General features: G+C 27.6%; 1 protein-coding gene across 4 annotated transcripts in view; it reads left to right on the top strand.

Moving 5' to 3' along the window:
* LOC107457033 (homeotic protein ultrabithorax) overlaps positions 1–19626 on the top strand; it is a 218932-nt gene that overhangs the window by 165158 nt on the left and 34148 nt on the right. For 3 of the 4 annotated variants that reach the window (XM_021148683.3, XM_071187998.1, XM_071187996.1), the window contains one exon: positions 14659–15508. In XM_021148683.3, the coding sequence (XP_021004342.1) occupies positions 14965–15508 (544 nt within the window). In that variant the 5' untranslated portion in view covers positions 14659–14964. Of the gene's footprint in view, positions 1–14637; positions 15509–19626 lie in introns of those variants that run through there. The other variant, XM_043039823.2, reaches the window with a different exon arrangement.

The following is a 19626-nucleotide window of genomic DNA, read 5'->3' as shown; positions in this document are numbered from 1 at the left end:
TATGAGGATTGTAATAAAAGTGGGGCTCACACATAAGCGTCTTTTCTCAAATCTCGCCAGAGGTGAATAAGGAGAACAAAAGTAATTTGTTACAAAAAATTTAAGATTGGCAACGAATAAGTTGACGATATGTTTGTGTTAACACATTGCTGACAGGCCACTTTTCTGAGGAACTGATGTGGAAGTAAAACAATACAAATAATCTTAACAAATTTTTATTTATTATTCAACTCTTAATATTTCTTTTTCGTATGACAAAAAAGTATAACAATCGTGCTACGTGTGATGGTACACCTTTGCTTTGCATTATTTTAATAAATTGGGCACCCGGGCGCGAAGCGTCTCCTATCCCATTCATCATTAAATTACATACAGTAAGGTAAAATGCATTGATTTGGCAAACATTGTGGTAGCCATAAAAAAATCAAGCCGTTTGCTTGTGAAATAATAAAACAATTAAAAAGCTAAATATCACAAATTGACGTTTATACATAACATTAGAAATATTGATTGTAGACTTAAATTAAAAATAAAGATAAAACATGGTTTGATATGTACAATAATTGATTTTTGAAAAATGAAAGACATAATTGATGAATATAGATAAATCATACTTTGATACATGATAAAATAACCAATTTGGAGAAAATGCAGTAAATATATTTTATCAGAGAAATATTGCTCATTAAATACAATAGAATTTGCGAAAGAATTTAACGTGCATAAGTTGATAAATATCTATACATAAATAGGCTAAATTATCAGAAAATAAATTTTAATGTAATTTAATTTAACTTCTGTAATTTAAGTAAGCTGTGAAAAGTTGAATGAATTTAACTTGAGAGTCTTAAAATTGAAAATAGAACTCACTGGGATTGAGATGTGTAATGGTACACCATCATCATCAAAATATATCTGGGCGCCTGGGGCCGCTACCGGCCTTTTTCCCATTCGTCTTGAATTGTGATCTTTAAGGTGATTCTTTCTGGTAATTGGAATGCAATTGGAGTATAAGGAAATTAAATATTTTGTATTTTAGTTAAAATTACGTCACTACAAAAATGAGCTGCCATCCGCCTGAGGTTTATGTCTCCTCTTAAGTTTTCAAAAGTAAAAATTTCATTGAATCCTGCGGTGTCACAATTTATGGTCCTTTCAAAAAATCTGAAATTTAGCTTCGCAATAAGATGATCTAAAAAATCTATGTTGAGGTCGCGATGTATGTTTTTATTTCTGATAAACCATCTTGCTTTTGTGATTTTCCTGAGGATTTTATTCTGGCCTATTTTGAGTTTTTTAAGGAGTGATGTGGAGAAGTTGCACCGAGCTGGAGATGCATAAGTTAGGATGGGACGGATCATTGAGATACTGAGTAAACGTTTGAGTCTAAGTTCCATTTTAGGGTTCTGAAGAAGGATTTGTAATCTGTGGTAGGCTGCTTGTGCTTTGTTGATAACAATTTTGACGTGATATCTCCAATTAAATTTACTGTTTATGACTAGACCAAGATATTTTGCGCTTTTGACTATGGGAATAATTTTCTTAATTTTTGGGGAGGATGGTTTTTCTTTTATGCTGGATCATTAGTAGTTTTGATTTTTTTCTATTTGCTTTGAACTTCCAGTCTAGACACCATGTTTCGATTTCCTTCAGTTTTTCCTGGAGTTTTCGTAGGGCAATGATGGGGTTTTTCGACTTTACTACGATTCCAGTGTCATCTGCGAAAAATACTGTGACGCTATTGAAGTCGTGTTTGTCGACAGGAAAGTCGTGGGGAAATAATATAAGCCCAATTATGCTTCCTTGGGGAACTCCTGCTGTTACTTTTCTGTTTGTTGACTTCATGCGTTTAAAGTTTACTTGAAAAGTTCTATTATGTAAGTAGGCCTGTATAATTTTTCTGACACCAGATGGGAATTTCAGTTTTATCAGCTTGAAGATGATACCCTGATGCCAAACCCGATATCTAACATCAGAAATACTGAACTCTGTTTATTGTGGAGGCCCCGTAATGGTACACCACAAGTTTTACAAATATATCGGGTTTCGTAAAGTTATAATAAATTGATCGAGAATTAAATAGGGAAACTTGAAAAGTAAGGAAAATTACGCCCACTTTTTGAAATAGTCACCACGAGATCACTGCTAACGAAAACACGAGTTAACNGGTCACCAACGCTTGGCCAGGAAAACACGAGTTAACTCATGACCGGTCAGCAATGTGCTAATAGACAGTGATAAAGATTTGCAAGAGTTACTTTCTGTTGTCAACTAGGTTGACCCCAGCACTCAATTTACTTTAGATGCGGAAATTAGTTTTACTCGACCTGTTTTAGATGTTCTTGTAACTAAATACCTAATTTTATCACCTCTGTTTATTGTAAACATTTTCCCATTTCTTTACATCTTCATATTAATTCCAATCACTACAACTACCGCAAAAATTTCTACATTTCATACTTTTGTTTTCGCACATTTAACTTTTGCTCTAACCTCCACTAGCTAGCTGCTAACCATGAATTTAACCCTTAAGTAGTTGATTTATCCTTTGCTAAACTCACTAAAACCTAGGCTCCCAACATAGGCTCTCTGCAACTTGCAGAATAAAATTATTTTTAATATCGTGTGCACGTTTAACTTAAATTTTTCGTTTGTTTTGTACAGAAAAACCAATGCATATTTTACTCTGCATGCATTAAATGTTATTAAAACAATTATTAATTTAGAAATTTTTTGAGAAAAAGATTACAAAACATTTATATCGAACACAACACTTTGCTTGCTGTTTAAAGAAAAAATAATTTAAACTAAGAAATAAATTTTTTTTTTCGAACCATTTTTCAAATCTATTTTATTTTCTAGTTCAAATTATTTTTTACTAATCATGAACATAATGTTACAATAGTTATGGGTTCTTAAAATAACCAGTTTAGAAGTTATTTTGCACTCCATTTAGAAGGAAATAATTTCTTGCTTTCATAAGGAATAGTATCTTTTTCTAATTATAATGTAGCAATGTGCCTTGTTCACGCTTACATCGTTGTTTATATCATTAGAAAAAAGTAATTGAGACAAGTACTACATTAAAAAGTCTTGTTCTTAGATGTCTTTTACAGAAACGACTGATTAAAAGTTTTAAATGCCCAATGCCTACAACTCCAACTTTTATGGATGTCAGATTTCAGTGTAATTTTTTAAAAATGATGTTTGAAGATATTTTTACGCTAAATCTTAAGGATGTTGCAATTAACCCATTTTTATTCATAGCTGTGTAAATATACCATTTTAATAAAAGAAAATTTTGAAGCTGTGAGGTATATTTTTCGCTAATTTAATTTTTCCGCTATTTTTAAGGGATTTGAAGATATCTATAAAATACTAGTAATTCATTAGGAGAAAACACTTCCTGATGAGAAATTTTTAAAATATAATATTTAAAAAAAAAAAAAACTTGAAGTGTTTATTGATAATTTTGACTTTTTAAAATTTTTTCACAGAATAATGGCTCAAGTCCTGTAAATAAAATTACTATTTTATTCACCATTTATGTACCATTACCATTATGCATTTTATTAGTATTTATGCACACCTTTTTATTTCTTACTTGAAGTATTATTTTTCATACACCAACCTTTTTCTGAGCCTTAATGAGTGTAATTTGCAATTAATGTATGTAATGTCAATGAAAATACTTCCACATTTCATAAAATTTCAATCCTTGGCCTAAAATGGGTTAAGATCAATTTTTGTGTAAAATATTGCAGAAGTAATCAGATTTCTAATTCAGCTATTCGTAACTTAATATTTTGCGATATCCCCTTAAGAATTATTTATGTTTTATTCACTTTATGTTAAAGGGTCCTGTGACATTCTTATGAAATTAAAATTGTTTCTATTATCTTTAATACAATCTGTATTTTCAACATTCGATACAATTTCACCTAAACATCTGTTATATTCTCTGATTTAATTAAACACATTTACCTTCCAAAAAATTAAATTTTATTTTTTAAAGTGATTAAAGAATGCCTCGCTCTCTTTTATTTTTCTTGTAGAAATTTCCTGCTGTTAGCTTACGAATTATGTGTCTGAACTGATAGTTAAAAGTGACCAAGTACTACATATGCCTACAAAGAAATATTGAAAAATCACAGTTTTATTCAATTATATACAATATTTTTCCCGTGCCTATTTCATTTTATAACCGTCGTTGAATAGCCAACCCAATACTTTTTGGGTTTACCACTACTAATACTCAACTCCGTAGCCGTGTAATTTTGAACCCAATCCATAAGACAAGGGAACTCTTGGATAAAGTATTGGGAGAAATTTGCCTTCATGTAAGACATTTTTGTTGGCCGGATGTCAAGCCGGATGAGGAATTCGTATTGACCAACCATCGCTGGGATTCGAACCCGGTTCACCTCATTGGAAGGCGAACGTTCAATACCCTGAGTCATCGCAGCTCGCCCTTATCCATAAGACAAATTGTAGTTTAATATTTAAATTGATAATATTTAGAAATTAGAAATTGATTGTTTAAAATAGAAAAATGATACATCAAAAGGTTGCATTTTTTACGTAAGGGCGATTTAAAAAAAAAAATTTCCAAATAAAAGTTAATGATAAATTAATTAAAAGTTGATAAGCATTTATCAGTAGCAATTTTCATTAAAATAACGATATGTTTAAGAGTATATTATATAAAAAATGCTAAAGAATTTTTAAAAAGTATGTTTTAATTTTTTTCAACTTTTATTTTAAAAAATTACTTAGGGGGGCATTGAAATATTTTGACAGGCAAAGTGAGTGGTGAGCTAAAAAAAGGTCAATATGAACTTGTTACCATACCGTTTTTCTCCCCCGTTTGTTTCGAAATCGCTAATATTCAGTCCCGTTTTGGTCATTTTAAAGTCAGTTTCAGGCCTATTGAAAAATCAAATTTAAGTCTCTTAAAGACCCTATCAATATTGGAAATCGCTGGAGCATTTACCTTGACAGTGCGACCTTTCCTACTTCAAACAAACCAGACGCGCTTTAATAATGTCAAAATATACCACGAGTGTCAAAATGTACTTTAATAATGTCAAAATATATTTTGAAGTACAAGCTTCATTAAAAGAACAAATCAAAATCAATTTTCCTTATTGTTATTTTTAATAATCATGCAATATTTGCGAAAATGGACAAGGAATAAAATGCAAAACATCTTTTCGAAATTAAAGTCAGATTTCATAAACATTTACTTTAACAAAAAATTGCATAAATTGTAAACAAAGAGAGAAAGATATATATAAAAAAAAGATAGAACCGTCAATCAACTTCTCTTGGTATTTATACATCGCATTATACTTTCATCAAATGTAACGAAGAAGCATCTCCACTGAATTACACCATATTTAAAAAATACCATTAATTAATTCTTAAGGGAATCTGGTGGCTTATATATTACAGTTGATATATGAGATTATGCCCAAATTCTTTAGTCAAGCATTCTACTCTTTAAAGCTGCCTTTAATTATACCTGTCGTTAAAAAAGATTAATGTATCAGATAGTAATAAAAAGTTAATTGAAATGTAATTGTAGGTAAAAATAGTTCATAATTTGCAGGACTTAAAAATACTATCGTTTTAATAATTTGCATTTATCCACTGAGAAAAAAGGTATACTTAAAACGAACAGGATATAGTAAAATTTACCTTGTTTATCCAAACCAACCTTGTAACACCAAAAGCTCAGTAATTTTTATCCAAGTATTTATATGGCTCAGTAATTTTTATCCAAGTGCTTTGGTAATATTTTATAAAATAAACAATAAAATATGTTTTTGTAATATGTGATAAAATTTGGTAAATGATGTAACATTTGATAATTTTATCATGAAACTTTAAAACATGGCATGAAAAACATTTAATCAGTTAAATAACAACAATGAGAGCAATAGTTTGCAATAAGAACTATAACTGCAAAAACCAGAAATTCCGGTAAACTGTAATCTTATGAACGAAAAATATTACCAAATGAATAGTTTAAATTCCGTATATTTTGGTTTTTATCGTCAGATTTATAGTTTTTGTTTGCCAGAATTGTCATTACCATACAGTATCTTAATTTTTTTTTCTCGTCTACTTATTCGTAAAAAAAATGTTTAACGAGGATCGACCTCGTCTTTTGAGTTAGGTTCAAAATTGTAAGGATACGGAGGTAGATGTAATTACACTAAAATCCTTTACACGAATAGAGTTTATTAAACAGAGTGCACTAGAGTCAAAAATAGAAGAAAAAAATACTTTGCTCACCATTAAAAAATAATTGATTTACATGTATTTTTTTAATACTCGTTAACTATTCACGAAAATGAATGGTAAAATTATAAAAATCATCTTAAAAATTCTAAATGAGTAAAATTCAACTTTTATATATTCATTTGAACAAAAAATAATAAAAGTAGTAAGTAAAAAAAAAATATAAAATCAAAATAGATAAAACAATCCTCAGTGAAACACCTTTTCCTGTGATTTATATCTCGCATTATTACTTCCATTAAACGCAGGTAAAAATAAACACAGCATCTCATCAGCCACATTTAGAAAGATAACATTTGCTGAGAAAGCTTATTCATTACGTTTACTATACGAGATCACAAATGCTTTCCTTTAACAACCACTATCCCGCCGTTTCAAGCTGCTTTTAATTGACGAAGCAGAGGGTTATGAAGGTTTAATGCTTATTGATATGAACTTTCTGCCTAACTATGTGACGTTTTTCGTTGACAGCAATGAAAGAGTTTTTAAATTGATATGGTTTTCGAGAAGCATACCGTAAAGATGGCTGACAGAAGGGATAGCTTTTTATTGTTCAAGGATCATGTGGGAAAAAAAGAGGGGTTGATCACGTCATGGGGGGAAGATAACAAATTTAGTTTAGTGTTTTATTAAAAGTGATTATAATTTGATAAGCTGTTAAATGTTTGCAGGTCCCACTAATTTTGAATTTAAAAAAAAAATAGGAAAATTAAAAATTACGTTTTGTTTAAATTTGTCTATTTGTTTCCTGCTTTGCTTTTTAAAATCCATACTACTCTAATTGTTTATCAAAATGAAAATCTTCATTTAAAATATTACGAAAAACAAGAATACTACACTGTAAATAAATTCGGATCAAATTACGGTAAAAATAACCAACATTTAAGAACGGGAGAAAAAATCTAACACACCACTGTTTTTACAGCAATAATTACCATAAAATCTCTAAATCGCTGAAATTAAACAAATATTACTGTAAAAATAACGGTATAATATTTTGTTGTAAAATGGATTTTGCGGTTGATAGTGAGGGTATTTTATACAGTAATTTGACCCAGAATTTTTTTACAGTGTATTAAAAATTTGATAAACAAAGCAGTTATCGTCAATTTTTAAGTGTTATTAGTGAATGAAAGCAGGAATATCAATTCTGGATTATGGTGAGGAACATGTATTTTTTTTTTATTTAATGCTAGGTTAGAAGTAATTTTTAAATTATTTTAAAATTGCATATGTGTTTATATTTTTTAAATTGTGAATAAATTTATTTTAAGTAATTTCAAAGTGAGAGAGCTCGCAAGAACTATTCCTCTCATTTATTATCAATTATTTGTTTTATTTTTGCTATATAATATACAAATATAAATATATTAGAACTAAATACTTTGTGAGTATAAAAAAAAAAAAATTAAATCACTTATTTATTTATAAAGAAGTTTTCTGCAAATATTTGGAAAACTAATTTGAATTAAATTTAAACAACGTAAAAATAGTACAAAAAGTATTTTATTTCAGTACCGATAGCATCATAAATCGTTTGGGCCATCATTTGAGCTATTTCCACATTGCTTTATCGCTATTTAATATAGTACTAAGTTCACACAAGATATTTTGAAAATTTGTTCTTTTAATTTTTAAGGAAAATAATAATAAAAACAATGAATCTGCATTTGGTTTACAAAGGATACGTTAATATAGTATTTTCTTCTTGATTTTAGAAAACTGTTCGGTTGAAAATAATTATTTTTATTTAACATATTTTATTAGAATTTAGGCAATTTTAGTATAGGTTATTTAGGTATTTACTTTACTTTTCACTATTTCCCACAAAATAGCAATTTTTTTCATTTCTTTTTATTGTTTAAATTATTTGGTTTACAATTTCTATAAAAATATTTTGTTATCAAAAGTGTCAGTTATTTCTTTTTTTAACTTACTTTCTTTATTATTTATTGCATAATTTTGTTTTTACATATAAATAACACTTCGGTCATAACGTTAGATTATTACGCTGAGAAAAATCGTGTTTCTAGCTCTATGAGAACGCCAAAAAGATCATTAATTTTTCACCGATGCGCTTTGGTAATGATTTTAGTGAAATTAACAATAAAATATGGTTTTATAATATTTGATAAAATTTGAAAAATGTGGTTAAATATGTTAATTTTATCATAATATCATAAAAACCATTTACTCGGTTAACTTTACTTTTCAATTTTGTATTTTAGATAAATGTGAGATAATAAGGACAATATTTTTGAAAACCAATATTTTCAGTAAAACATTACCATATGAAGGGAAAAAATATCAAATAAATGGTTTAAATACAGTATATTTTTGTTTTTACTACCGGAACATGAATATTCATATACACACATCAAAAATGTCATTTTCCACATAGTACGGTAATTTCGCCATGCATCCTCTGCAAGACCACACTCGTTAAGATAATAAAAAGTAAAATTTATCATTAGTGATCAATATGGTTTATTACATATAAACTAAAATTGTACTTTTTTTGCTATTTTTCTAATTGTTCATTTATAAAAATTACTTAATGATATACCCTTAAAAAACTGCATGAATTCATTTCTCGAAAATACTAAAAAGTTTCAAACTTAATTATTATACTTTTTTTATTTTATAAAATATGTTTAAAAAATAAATAAATATGACATGATTGTCTAAAAAATATAAAAAAGCTCTTGATATTTAGATCATTCTTAAAATACTTCTATTTTTATTACGGGGGGGGGGCTCATTCAATTTTATTCCCCGACATTCAATTTTATTAATTCCCTCTTGCATAAATCTTGAAAATTAGGATTTATAATACTTACTTTTACTGCTATGAATTGATGAGGGAGCATGATTTTATTTTTTATAATATGTAGACGGCCCCTTTAGACCAACATACTCACTTCATCCCGTTTTGAATAACAATCGCGACAATGTAATGGTTTTTTAAGCGACTACTGTGTTCTTTCAACTTCTGTAGAAAGAATTGTTAGTTAAGAAAGGATTGTCTACCTTTTTTTTCTGACAGAAGGCAATTTGACAGCGAACTACTTTCCAACCACGATAAAACTTGGCGGAGAAAGACGAAAAACGGTGAGAAGTAATTCGGTGCAGATGACTTGCTGAAGCTTCGTGATAGTATTTATCTTTTCTACATTGCAATGATATGAAAGGAGAGGAGAAGAAACGGGGCAAAAAAAAAGAAAGAAAAGTCTTTAGAAAACCTTTAAATAAATAATTTGAATCTGAAACTACATATTGGAAGAATCAGACAATTTCACAATCAACAAATGTTATTTTTCTTTTGTCATGAATAAAATAAAATACTATTAAATGAAATTAAGAAAAAAATATTCACTGAGAAAAAAAATACACTGTGAAGCGTAACACATAAGCACTGAGAAAAAAATATTCTATGAAGTTTACGATACTGTATGGTAATAACATTTAAATATAATATGGCAATAACATTTAATAATATTATTATGGTAATAACATTCTTAAAAAATTACCATAGTTCTAGTTTTTTTATTTAAAAAAATGAATAAAATAAAATAAAAATGGTTAAACTATTTATTTAGCAATTTTTCCGTTCATATGGCAGCGATTTATCGGAAATTTTGGTTTTTAAAATTATTGTTCTTATTACCACACATTCAATAAAAAATACAAAACTGAAAAGTAATTTAATCAAATAAATAGATTTCATGCCATGCTCTAAGGAATAATGTCAAATGTTACCACATTTGTACCGAATTTTACCACATCTACCAAATTTTAAGGCATATTATAAAACCAAATTCTTATTCATAATTTCACCTATTTCATTACCAAAACGCTTGTGTAAAAACTATCGTGGCTTTTTTGTGTTCCAATAAAGCCAGAAACACCATATTCTGGTAGTTTTGACCATAATTTTTTTTTCAGCGTACTAATCAAATTAAACTTGAAAAGCTTGTTATCAAGCAATTACAAGGCATAATAAACCATAGAAAATGAATAATTAAATTTGTTGTTGTGAATTTATCTTATTAAATTAATACCCTTATTAAAATTTAAATTCAAGAATTCAAGTCGAAAAGATTTGAAATTTAATAAACATATTTTTAATTTTGAACATCTTGTATTACTCATGATTGCAGATGCAGTAATGGTTAAAAAAATAATTTATTAATTCTGAAGTATATATCAAATAAAGTGTTTCAAAATTTAAAAAAATTCTTGTTCTAAAAGTTCCAGCTTGAAACTGATTAAAAACAACGATACATTGTAACTGCATTCTTTATTTTTCGAAGTACATAAAAACATAGAAATTATTACTTATAATTGTATCATAATAAAATATTCATATTGGTTTTAGCATTTTTGTTGAGTATTTTTCGTAAAGTCATTGAAAAAAATATATTTCGTAACATCGAATTTCTTGACAATCGTTATTAAATAAATAAAGGTTATTATTTCAAAAAAAAATTAAGTATTCTGAGTCATTAATTGTGTGCAGGTTTCAAAAATGTCTCATCAAAGCAGAGTAAAGAAAATTTGATATCTACTAATCTAAAAGAATTTCTTTGATTTAGTGAGAGCTTTCTTTTTTTCTTTCTTCTTCTTCTTTTTTTTTCTTTTGGTCTTTTATTCGGCTTTTATGTTGTGTATAATATGCAATGTTAAAATAAATATTAATTTTCAATACATATTTTAACAAAATATTTTTTCTTTTCTTAAATTTTTAATTTAACTAGGTGACATATTTCTAGCCAGTATAGATATTTTTTTATCATTGATACAGATTTCAATACATTAGTCAAAAAATAAAACGCACACTATATATTTTTCAGAAAAAATGGAATTTTTATTAGGTGAAGTACATGACTCAAAATTTAACGTTGTTTTTTTTATGTTCTAGTGAAATTAATAATTATTTTTAGTAATTTTTTTATAATAATTATGATGACTTATATATAGTTAAATATTTGTGGAAAATTAAGCAGGGAAATTTATTTAAATTCTTTACTTGATTAAATCATTTATTAAAATTTTAGAAAGTTATAACTGCTATTTAAGCTTAAAAAGCAATATCGGATGACTAGGCATTTATCTTAATTCAAATGACTAGCACAGAGGCAGAACCGTATTGTCAAATGGATTTTAAAAAAAAAGGAAAAAAAAAACTGTTTCACTATATAGCATATTTACTGATGACTCGTCCCCTTTTACGTACAGGTCGATTTTAACGTAGAAAAACGGATAGCACTATCTGTCTTAAAGCATTAAGAGTTTTTTGTCCATCAAAATATAGCATTAATATACTATTCCTTATTCGTATATAGATACTATTTGAATATTTGTTATGGTATCGTAAGAATATATTTGCCTTATTAAAACGTGTGTTAAAATTTATATTTTTCAACTTTTATACGTGATTCTAATGGTGTTAATTATAAAGATTAAAAAAAAAATAGTTTTATTCAATGCTTTTAAAGCCACAAAAAGAAATCTTGATGCGATAAAAAAGTGGTGACCAATTAGGAAAAAATTGTACATATTTTACAGAAAATATTTTGCTGGAAGCTAAATACCAATGCATCATATTTTTTTTCCTTTTTCAAAGAAATTTTTCTTTTTTTTTTAATGCAGAGAGTTTTGAAAATAATATTCTATATTGTTTCAATTTCTAAAAACTTATTTCAACTCTGTTTGTGAATCTGGATGTAAATGCTTTTTAATTATGTTAGTCCGTATGCTAATTCCGTTTAATTACGTGAACACAGGTCTTCATTTGATGCTTCAAAAATAAGAAGTTTCCAATGATAAATTAACTAATGAACCAGTTCCAGTTGCTTGTTTAATTTAAAAGAATAGCTCTATTTAAGTATCTTTCATGCTTTAAGTGACTCAATGCTTTACTAAATATTTTTCAATATGTTACGTCTTATGTTTTTAAATAATTGATTGTAAATTGAAGGTAAATACCGTAAAAAACAAAGTTGAGGAGTCGGAAAAATTAAAAATTCTGCCTGGTAGGTTAGAAATACTAATAATCTTTTTTTTTAATTGAGTGAAAATTATTTATATAAATATTCATTATTGCGTAAACAAAAATATTTCTGGATTAAGAATATCATGAGAATCGATTAAATTAAAACTTATCACAAACTTAATTAATCAAATTTTATACTGTTTAAACTTATGTTTAACTGAATTATTGAAAATGAACATAGGAAATTATTGAAACTTCTAAAAATTCAATATTAATAAGTTACCTTTTAGTTCAGAAATTTCGAAATCAAATTTATTTAGCTAAGTTAATTAAAAAAAATATGCGATCGCGTGTAATGTATCATTTTTAAAAGTTTCTTAGTTCATGAATATTCCTTATGCTATTTCTTTGTCATACGATATTGATATTTCTCTTTCCTTTGAACGGATTCGTACAATTTCATTATTTTGAACAATTATGTTTTTTGCAAATTATTTCTCCAACTGTGTGTAATGTATTTTTTATTTTTAATGAAATACGCTTTACTTTAAAAGTAGTTAGAATGTAGAAACATGTAATTTGAAATTAGCATTTATTTAGCAGTAATCTATTATATTTCCTGAAATCCATAAGAAATTTTATTTGAGTATAAGTGTAAGTCGTATTTGGAATTTAACTTCTCATTGGAAATTTTAATTTTGTACAGATTGGAGTCGGAATTGAGCTATTAATAGGAAATTTTATTTGAGTATAAGTGTAAGTCGTATTTGGAATTTAACTTCTCATTGGAAATTTTAATTTTGTACAGATTGGAGTCGGAATTGAGCTAATAATTAGAATTTTATTTGAGTATAAGTGTAAGTCGTATTTGGAATTTAACTTCTCATTGGAAATTTTAATTTTGTTCTGATTGGAGTCGGAATTGAGCTATTAATAGGAAATTTTATTTGAGCATGAATTGGAGTCGGAGTTCAAATTGAGCTCTTAAAAAAATTCTGGGTCAAAATGGGAGTCGAATATTATAACTCCCGACTCCACATCGTTGGTAAAGACATTAAAAAGGGCAGTATTTTTTATTTATTTAATGGAGATAAAAAAGAAAGAATGCCAGTACCACTATGATAAAATATAATATTTCTTTGATTAATAAATAAAAATGAACTGAATTAATAAAGCTTGACTTCCTAATATGCTAAAAATGTTCAGCAGTGTTTTATGTAGATGTGGTATGTAAGCTGGCAGATACAATTAAATATTTAAAATTTTTAAAAAGATTATCAGTAAAATTAAAATTTGGCATTTGCGACTAACAAAGCAGTTGTTAAAATCAATGAATTGCTCAAGAAATAAACAATTATGGAAATGCTTAATATTCCTTTATTGTTATTTCAAAATTATTGACTAAATATAAGAAAGAAATATAGATTTTTTTTTATTATAAGGATATCGAATTTCCTTTACTTAAAATCTCACCACAATTTTAAATGTACCGAAAATATTCTTTATATATATATATATATATATATANTATATATATATATATATAAAACTTTCTATCGCTCCGCTCATCATATCCCGACGGAAACGTAAGAAAAAATAGAATTATGATAAAATATTCCGTATATAGTTGAGGAATATTTGAAATTCATGCGTATGAAGCTTTTTTTTTTCTTTCAAATCTCCGATTCTTATTTTGTTTTTCTTTTTTACTTTGATTAAGTTCACAATCAAACGTAAGTAAATGCATTCAAAACACACATTTGGGGTACTGTGATATAAGCTTTTATTGCATTAATAAGCCTCAATGAAATGAATATTCATGTAAAAAAATTAGAAACGAGTTAATTAAAATCACAAACTTAATGTGTAGGTCAATGTTCAATAACAAAAATGAGTTTTTAATCTTTTTTATTGCTTATAATATGTCTTTGGTGATTAAACTTTACTATGAATTCAATTAAAACCATTTGACTGTCTAACATTTCACAAGTTTATGTAAAATTTAAAATAATCACAATAACATATCAAAAAATTTAAAGTGATTCGCAGTAATTGTCTCTTCAGTGAAAATTTGAAATAAAAATAATGATATGTATAAATTTTTGACATTTTAATAGTATTTATGTTATTACTTTCAGAATGAATAAATTCTCTATTATCATAACATAGTTGTATATTTAACGTATTACGCTATTTAAAAATATATTTTAGTTAATAAAGTTATCAGAAATGATAATGTTATCACGTTAACATATTTTACCGTTCAATAAATCTTGATGAAGTAAGTGCGGCCTATTATCTTTTCTCATAACAATAACATTCACTTAGAAGTGTATAAAAAAGGAGTCTTATTGCAGGAGAAAGTTTCGCTTTTGGTATGTGAGGATGAAGAGAAGACTGACAAGGAAGTCAGGATCGACTCTCAAGCGGCTGTCAGTGAGCACCCCATGCTCCTTCCGCGGCAGGATACATAGAGAGGATACGATTTCTGATTGGTCGGACTCAGCCTCCCCAGAACCACCCTTCCCGAATGGGTATCCATGGCAGCCGAGCTTACCAAATTGAATTCGGCTCACCGTTCACACGAGTTAAAAAATACCCAAATTCCGAACTCTGATGCAGAAGAGAGAGGTTAGTAAGGAGTTGGATCAGCATCTCCTTGCATGATGAACTCTTACTTTGAACAGAGCGGCTTTTACAATGGACAGTCGGCAGCCGAGCAATCATACCGTTTCCCACAGGGACTTTTGGTGCCGCCCTACCCACCGCAGCCCAGCTCAGCCCGCTCCAACCCCGCCGCGCATGATAACTCTGCGGCCAGCTACGCGGCGGTCGACGCCACCAACAACGGTAATGCCTCGGTGGCTTCGACGGCAGCGGCGGCGACTGCGGCAGCTGCAGCGGCTTGTAAACTCTACTCGAACTCTGTAAGTGAGGGTGGCTCTACGATCTTCAAGCCTGAATGCCTGGCTAAAGATCAGAATGGCTTCAACCAGGCCGTAAAGGAGATGGCCTCATGGCCCTCAGGTTCAGTCACAGGTCTGCGACCCTCGAGTATGAGTGGAGATTCGATGCGACCCTTTCCTACCGATAATTCTGCAGCCCCTAGAGTCACAGACGCTTGGTCTACCTGCTGCCAAAGCACACCTCCTATGGCTCAAGCACCTGCCAATGCTTTCTACCCATGGATGGCCATAGCAGGTTGGTGTAAGTTCAATTTTCGTTCTTCTCTTTTTCCCCCCTTTTTTTAAAAAAAATAAATAAACAAACGTATGACAACATTAGTAAATGTTCTGAAATTTTTAATGACATTTTGAAAAAAATCATTCTCTTCTTTTAAACTACAATCGCGTCATTATAGGGTGCTTTTAGCACAGCTGTTGAAGGGAGGGAAAATTATGTTTCATCAGCAAAATAACTTCGTTAAATGAGAAAAATACAATTGATCATATTCACTTATCTCATTTTTTTTAAAAAAAGAAATAAAAATAACTAAAATAATTATCGCTGAGACGCTCTCCTTTATTATTTCTCTCTCTTTATTTTCAAACATTGAAAGACAAATCAATAGAAATTATAAAGTATTAAATTTCCAAGCACACAGAAACATTACTTTTATTTATTCCAGCCAACTCTGTCTCTCACATCCTTAATATTTCAGGCAATTTCCAAGTAAATTAAACTAAACAATTTTAAAAAATGAGATTTATTTTTAGAAAAACGTAAAATTATTTATGCCTTTCACATTTTTGTTAATATATTATATTTTTTTAAATATAATAAATTGGTCTTTTATTAACAGTCAATCAACAATTTTAATACTAATAAACGGCTTTTATAATTCAATTAAACATGACACGAGAAACAAAAATATTTTCTTTAAATAAAACATAAATGAATAATCAAATTTTATAAAACTATGATATGGTCTAAAAAGCATAAAAAAAGGTATTTTTAATTCTATAAGCTGGAAAATATTCCAAAATTAATATAATTAATTTCTTTATCTTTAAATTTCTGTCTAAAAAATATTCTGTCCAAAACGAATCAAACGCAAGGAATAAACTCTTTTATATATTTGGAGACGTGATAAAAATAAATCACGGAAAACTATCAGACTATTCGAAATTGAATTACATACTAACAAATCTCATTCTCGCACGATAAACAAATCTCATACAATTCAAAACAAGGAAACCCTAGAGCACGATATTCTGTTTAGAAAGTGAAAATAAACAGGCATCAAATCGGGTTTTGATAGCCTCTCGCTTGTTTTATAGCCTTTCAAAGAAGCAGTAAAATCATTTTATGACTTTCTTCAACAGCTATTCTTCATGTATCAAATACCTTCGCAGCAGGGTGGGAAGAAAACGACTATTTACTGGCCATCAAATCCTAGAGTGAATACCCGCCCTCCCCCAATTACCCAATAGAAATGGACTTTTTAAGGTTTTATGTAAGAACTTAGTTGAGTTCTTCATTTGCTGGGAGAGTTAATTTAATTGGAGTATCTTCAGCTCTAAGTTGAAAATTAAATTGTATCATCTCAGCTAGTAAATGGTGCTTTCTTAAGAAAAGCATGATAAAAACGTTTTCCTCTGAAAAAGTCGAATGCTGAATAAAATTTTGAAACGCAGCTATTCATGTTTGAAGAAGATACTCAATTACATAAATAATAATATTAAATTAAAGATATTGTAATATGGAGTAGATTATGATAATATTACTATATTTCAAATATGACCAGCATTTATAACTAAACTGTAAAAAATGTTTTACCTTACCAGATAGTTATAATACAAGAAAAATAATATAAATTAATTAAGTTTCAATTAAATTAATTATATTTCTGACACAATGTTGTAAAAATATGGTTTTAGATTTATGTAAAACAGATTTTATAATAAGCTGCTCAATGACCTCATATGACAAGCGTGATACAACGAAATGCAAGTGAAACACTTATTTTAGAAATATTCATCACGCTTTATTTTAATCATTCTATTCTTTCAGCACTAATTTTCTATTAATAAAATAATGACATAACAATATATATATATATATATATAGAGGTTATTTATTATTTTATAATAGGTTTTTTACACCATTTATTAATACAGTATGTATTATAATTTTTTTATTTGAAATTATTTTATAATATAAAATTATTTCATTTTTTTATTATTCAAAAAAATCGTATTTAAAGGTAGTAATGAAATCTTTAAAAAGTAATGATTGAAAATTAATATGATAACAAATTGCTATTAGAATAATAGGGTATCACTTCATGTTGATTTATAAGAGCTATTCTTTTATTATTTTGCTATTATTACAAGTGTTTATTTCAAAAAGTCACTATAGTAGTTACAAGTATGACATGTTAAGGGGAAATGAAAAAAATTGAAAGGAAAATGAAATATCTTAAAGCTATATTAATTCGTAAACATTATCAATTTTTTATAGACGAAAACAAGAGTTTATAATCGATATTTACATTTGTTGTAACAAAGAACTTTTTATTTTTGCCTATTGACACTTAACAATCTTTCATATTTTAACATAATATAGAAGATCATTAAGAATCTATTCCAATTTATCGAAAGATTACAACAATGCTTTGTTTGTTTTAAATACAGGCTTAAAACAATGTTAGTTTTAAAATGGAAAGACAAGTAAAATAGTATGTATAAACTAAAATTATCTTAACATTTAAAGAATTTTGTATTTATGATAAGGTAGTTTGTTATGACAGAATTAAAAATTGTCAATCATATCAATTCAAATGGACAGTTTCATTTCTTCTTCAAGAAAGTTTTATATTAATAAGTAAAGTGAATGCGTTTTAATAAATTTGTGAATGGAATTTCACTTTTTTGAATAAGAATTAAAATATGTCATAGAAAACTTGAAATAATTAAGAAAATAATATAGAATTAAGAAGATAAGGCTATAATTATTGAAATAAAATATAACAGCAAATCATAAAAACTCTTGTAATTAGTTAAATGCAAAATACGAGAATAATATGACATTCAACTTTATTAACTTTAAAAAATAGCACAACAGAATCTCATCAAATATATTTTTATTAAAAAGCTTTTCTTATCAAGATTATTTTAATATATTCAAATAGTTCAGTTGTCATTTTTATCAACAAGAATATAAGAGGATTAAATATAAATCGAAGTTGAAAGATAAAGAAATGTGAATCCGTATTCAATTCTGCACTATAAAAATTTTTACCATAAAATAGTATATTGCAAATTTTACTGTAATATTTATTTAATTAGAGTGGTTAATTGATTTTATTGTAATTATTACTGTAAAAATTACGGCATATCAGATTTTTTCCCATGGTATATTCCGGTAAAATTGATTCGTTTAAAAGTACTGGCCTCCTGAGCGCCGGTACTATTTAATTATCGTAATTTCGTACAGTGTGTTCCTCCGAGTTTGCTTTTTTTTTTTTTAATTTTTCCAATCTTAATAAGAATAAAATAACTTTCAACTTAGATAACTTCAGAAAATTATACAATGATAGAATATGATTAAAAAATATTTTTTTACTGTATTTTATTATTATTTTATTTTAAATAATATTACGGGCCTTTGTCATCTTAGCCTTTTAATTCATTCAAAATTATAATATTATTTTATTAAAAAGGAAGCTTTGTAATAATAGTACCCTAATTATAAATTAAAGTAAAAGAATTTTCCTTAATTTAAACAATTATTAAATCAGACATATCAATCAATTATTTATGTGTTGCAAATAATTTTGAAACTATAATATTGATCATCATGCCAATCTTACGAGTAAAATTTACTATTTTTTCCCCTAACGAGAAAAATAAAGCTACATAAATATTGAGACGCAATGAGCATTATATTTTCTTTTATAAAATTCACGCGTCAGTTCTATTGCTAGAGTAAAGCTCGAATCGCACTTTTCAAGTCTCGGGTACAGGTAGATATATCACTAGGCAATGCCATCAATGAACGTGACCCAAACCTAAATGTATCTCTTTTGTGAAAAAGAGAAGAAAGGAAAACGAATCTTCTGGTAACAGTAGAAAATGTATCAGAAATATTCACTGACAGTAAAAATGTCTAGAGTAAAGATAAAAAACGCGTATCGAGACACATTTCTTTTCTCTTAAAAATAAAAACAATATTTTGCTTAAGTGCTAATACGTAATACTGAAATAAAAATTTTATATTCATTTAAATTCAGCAATTTTTTTTATCAGAGGATATAATAAGGAGTTGCATTTGTAAAGATGAATTGTCACTTTAAACAATCAATTGCAATTAAAAATTTCAAG

The sequence above is a fragment of the Parasteatoda tepidariorum genome, chromosome X2, assembly GCF_043381705.1.
Source record: "Parasteatoda tepidariorum isolate YZ-2023 chromosome X2, CAS_Ptep_4.0, whole genome shotgun sequence".
Taxonomy (NCBI): domain Eukaryota; kingdom Metazoa; phylum Arthropoda; class Arachnida; order Araneae; family Theridiidae; genus Parasteatoda; species Parasteatoda tepidariorum.
This window is presented reverse-complemented; position numbering and strand designations above follow the sequence as displayed.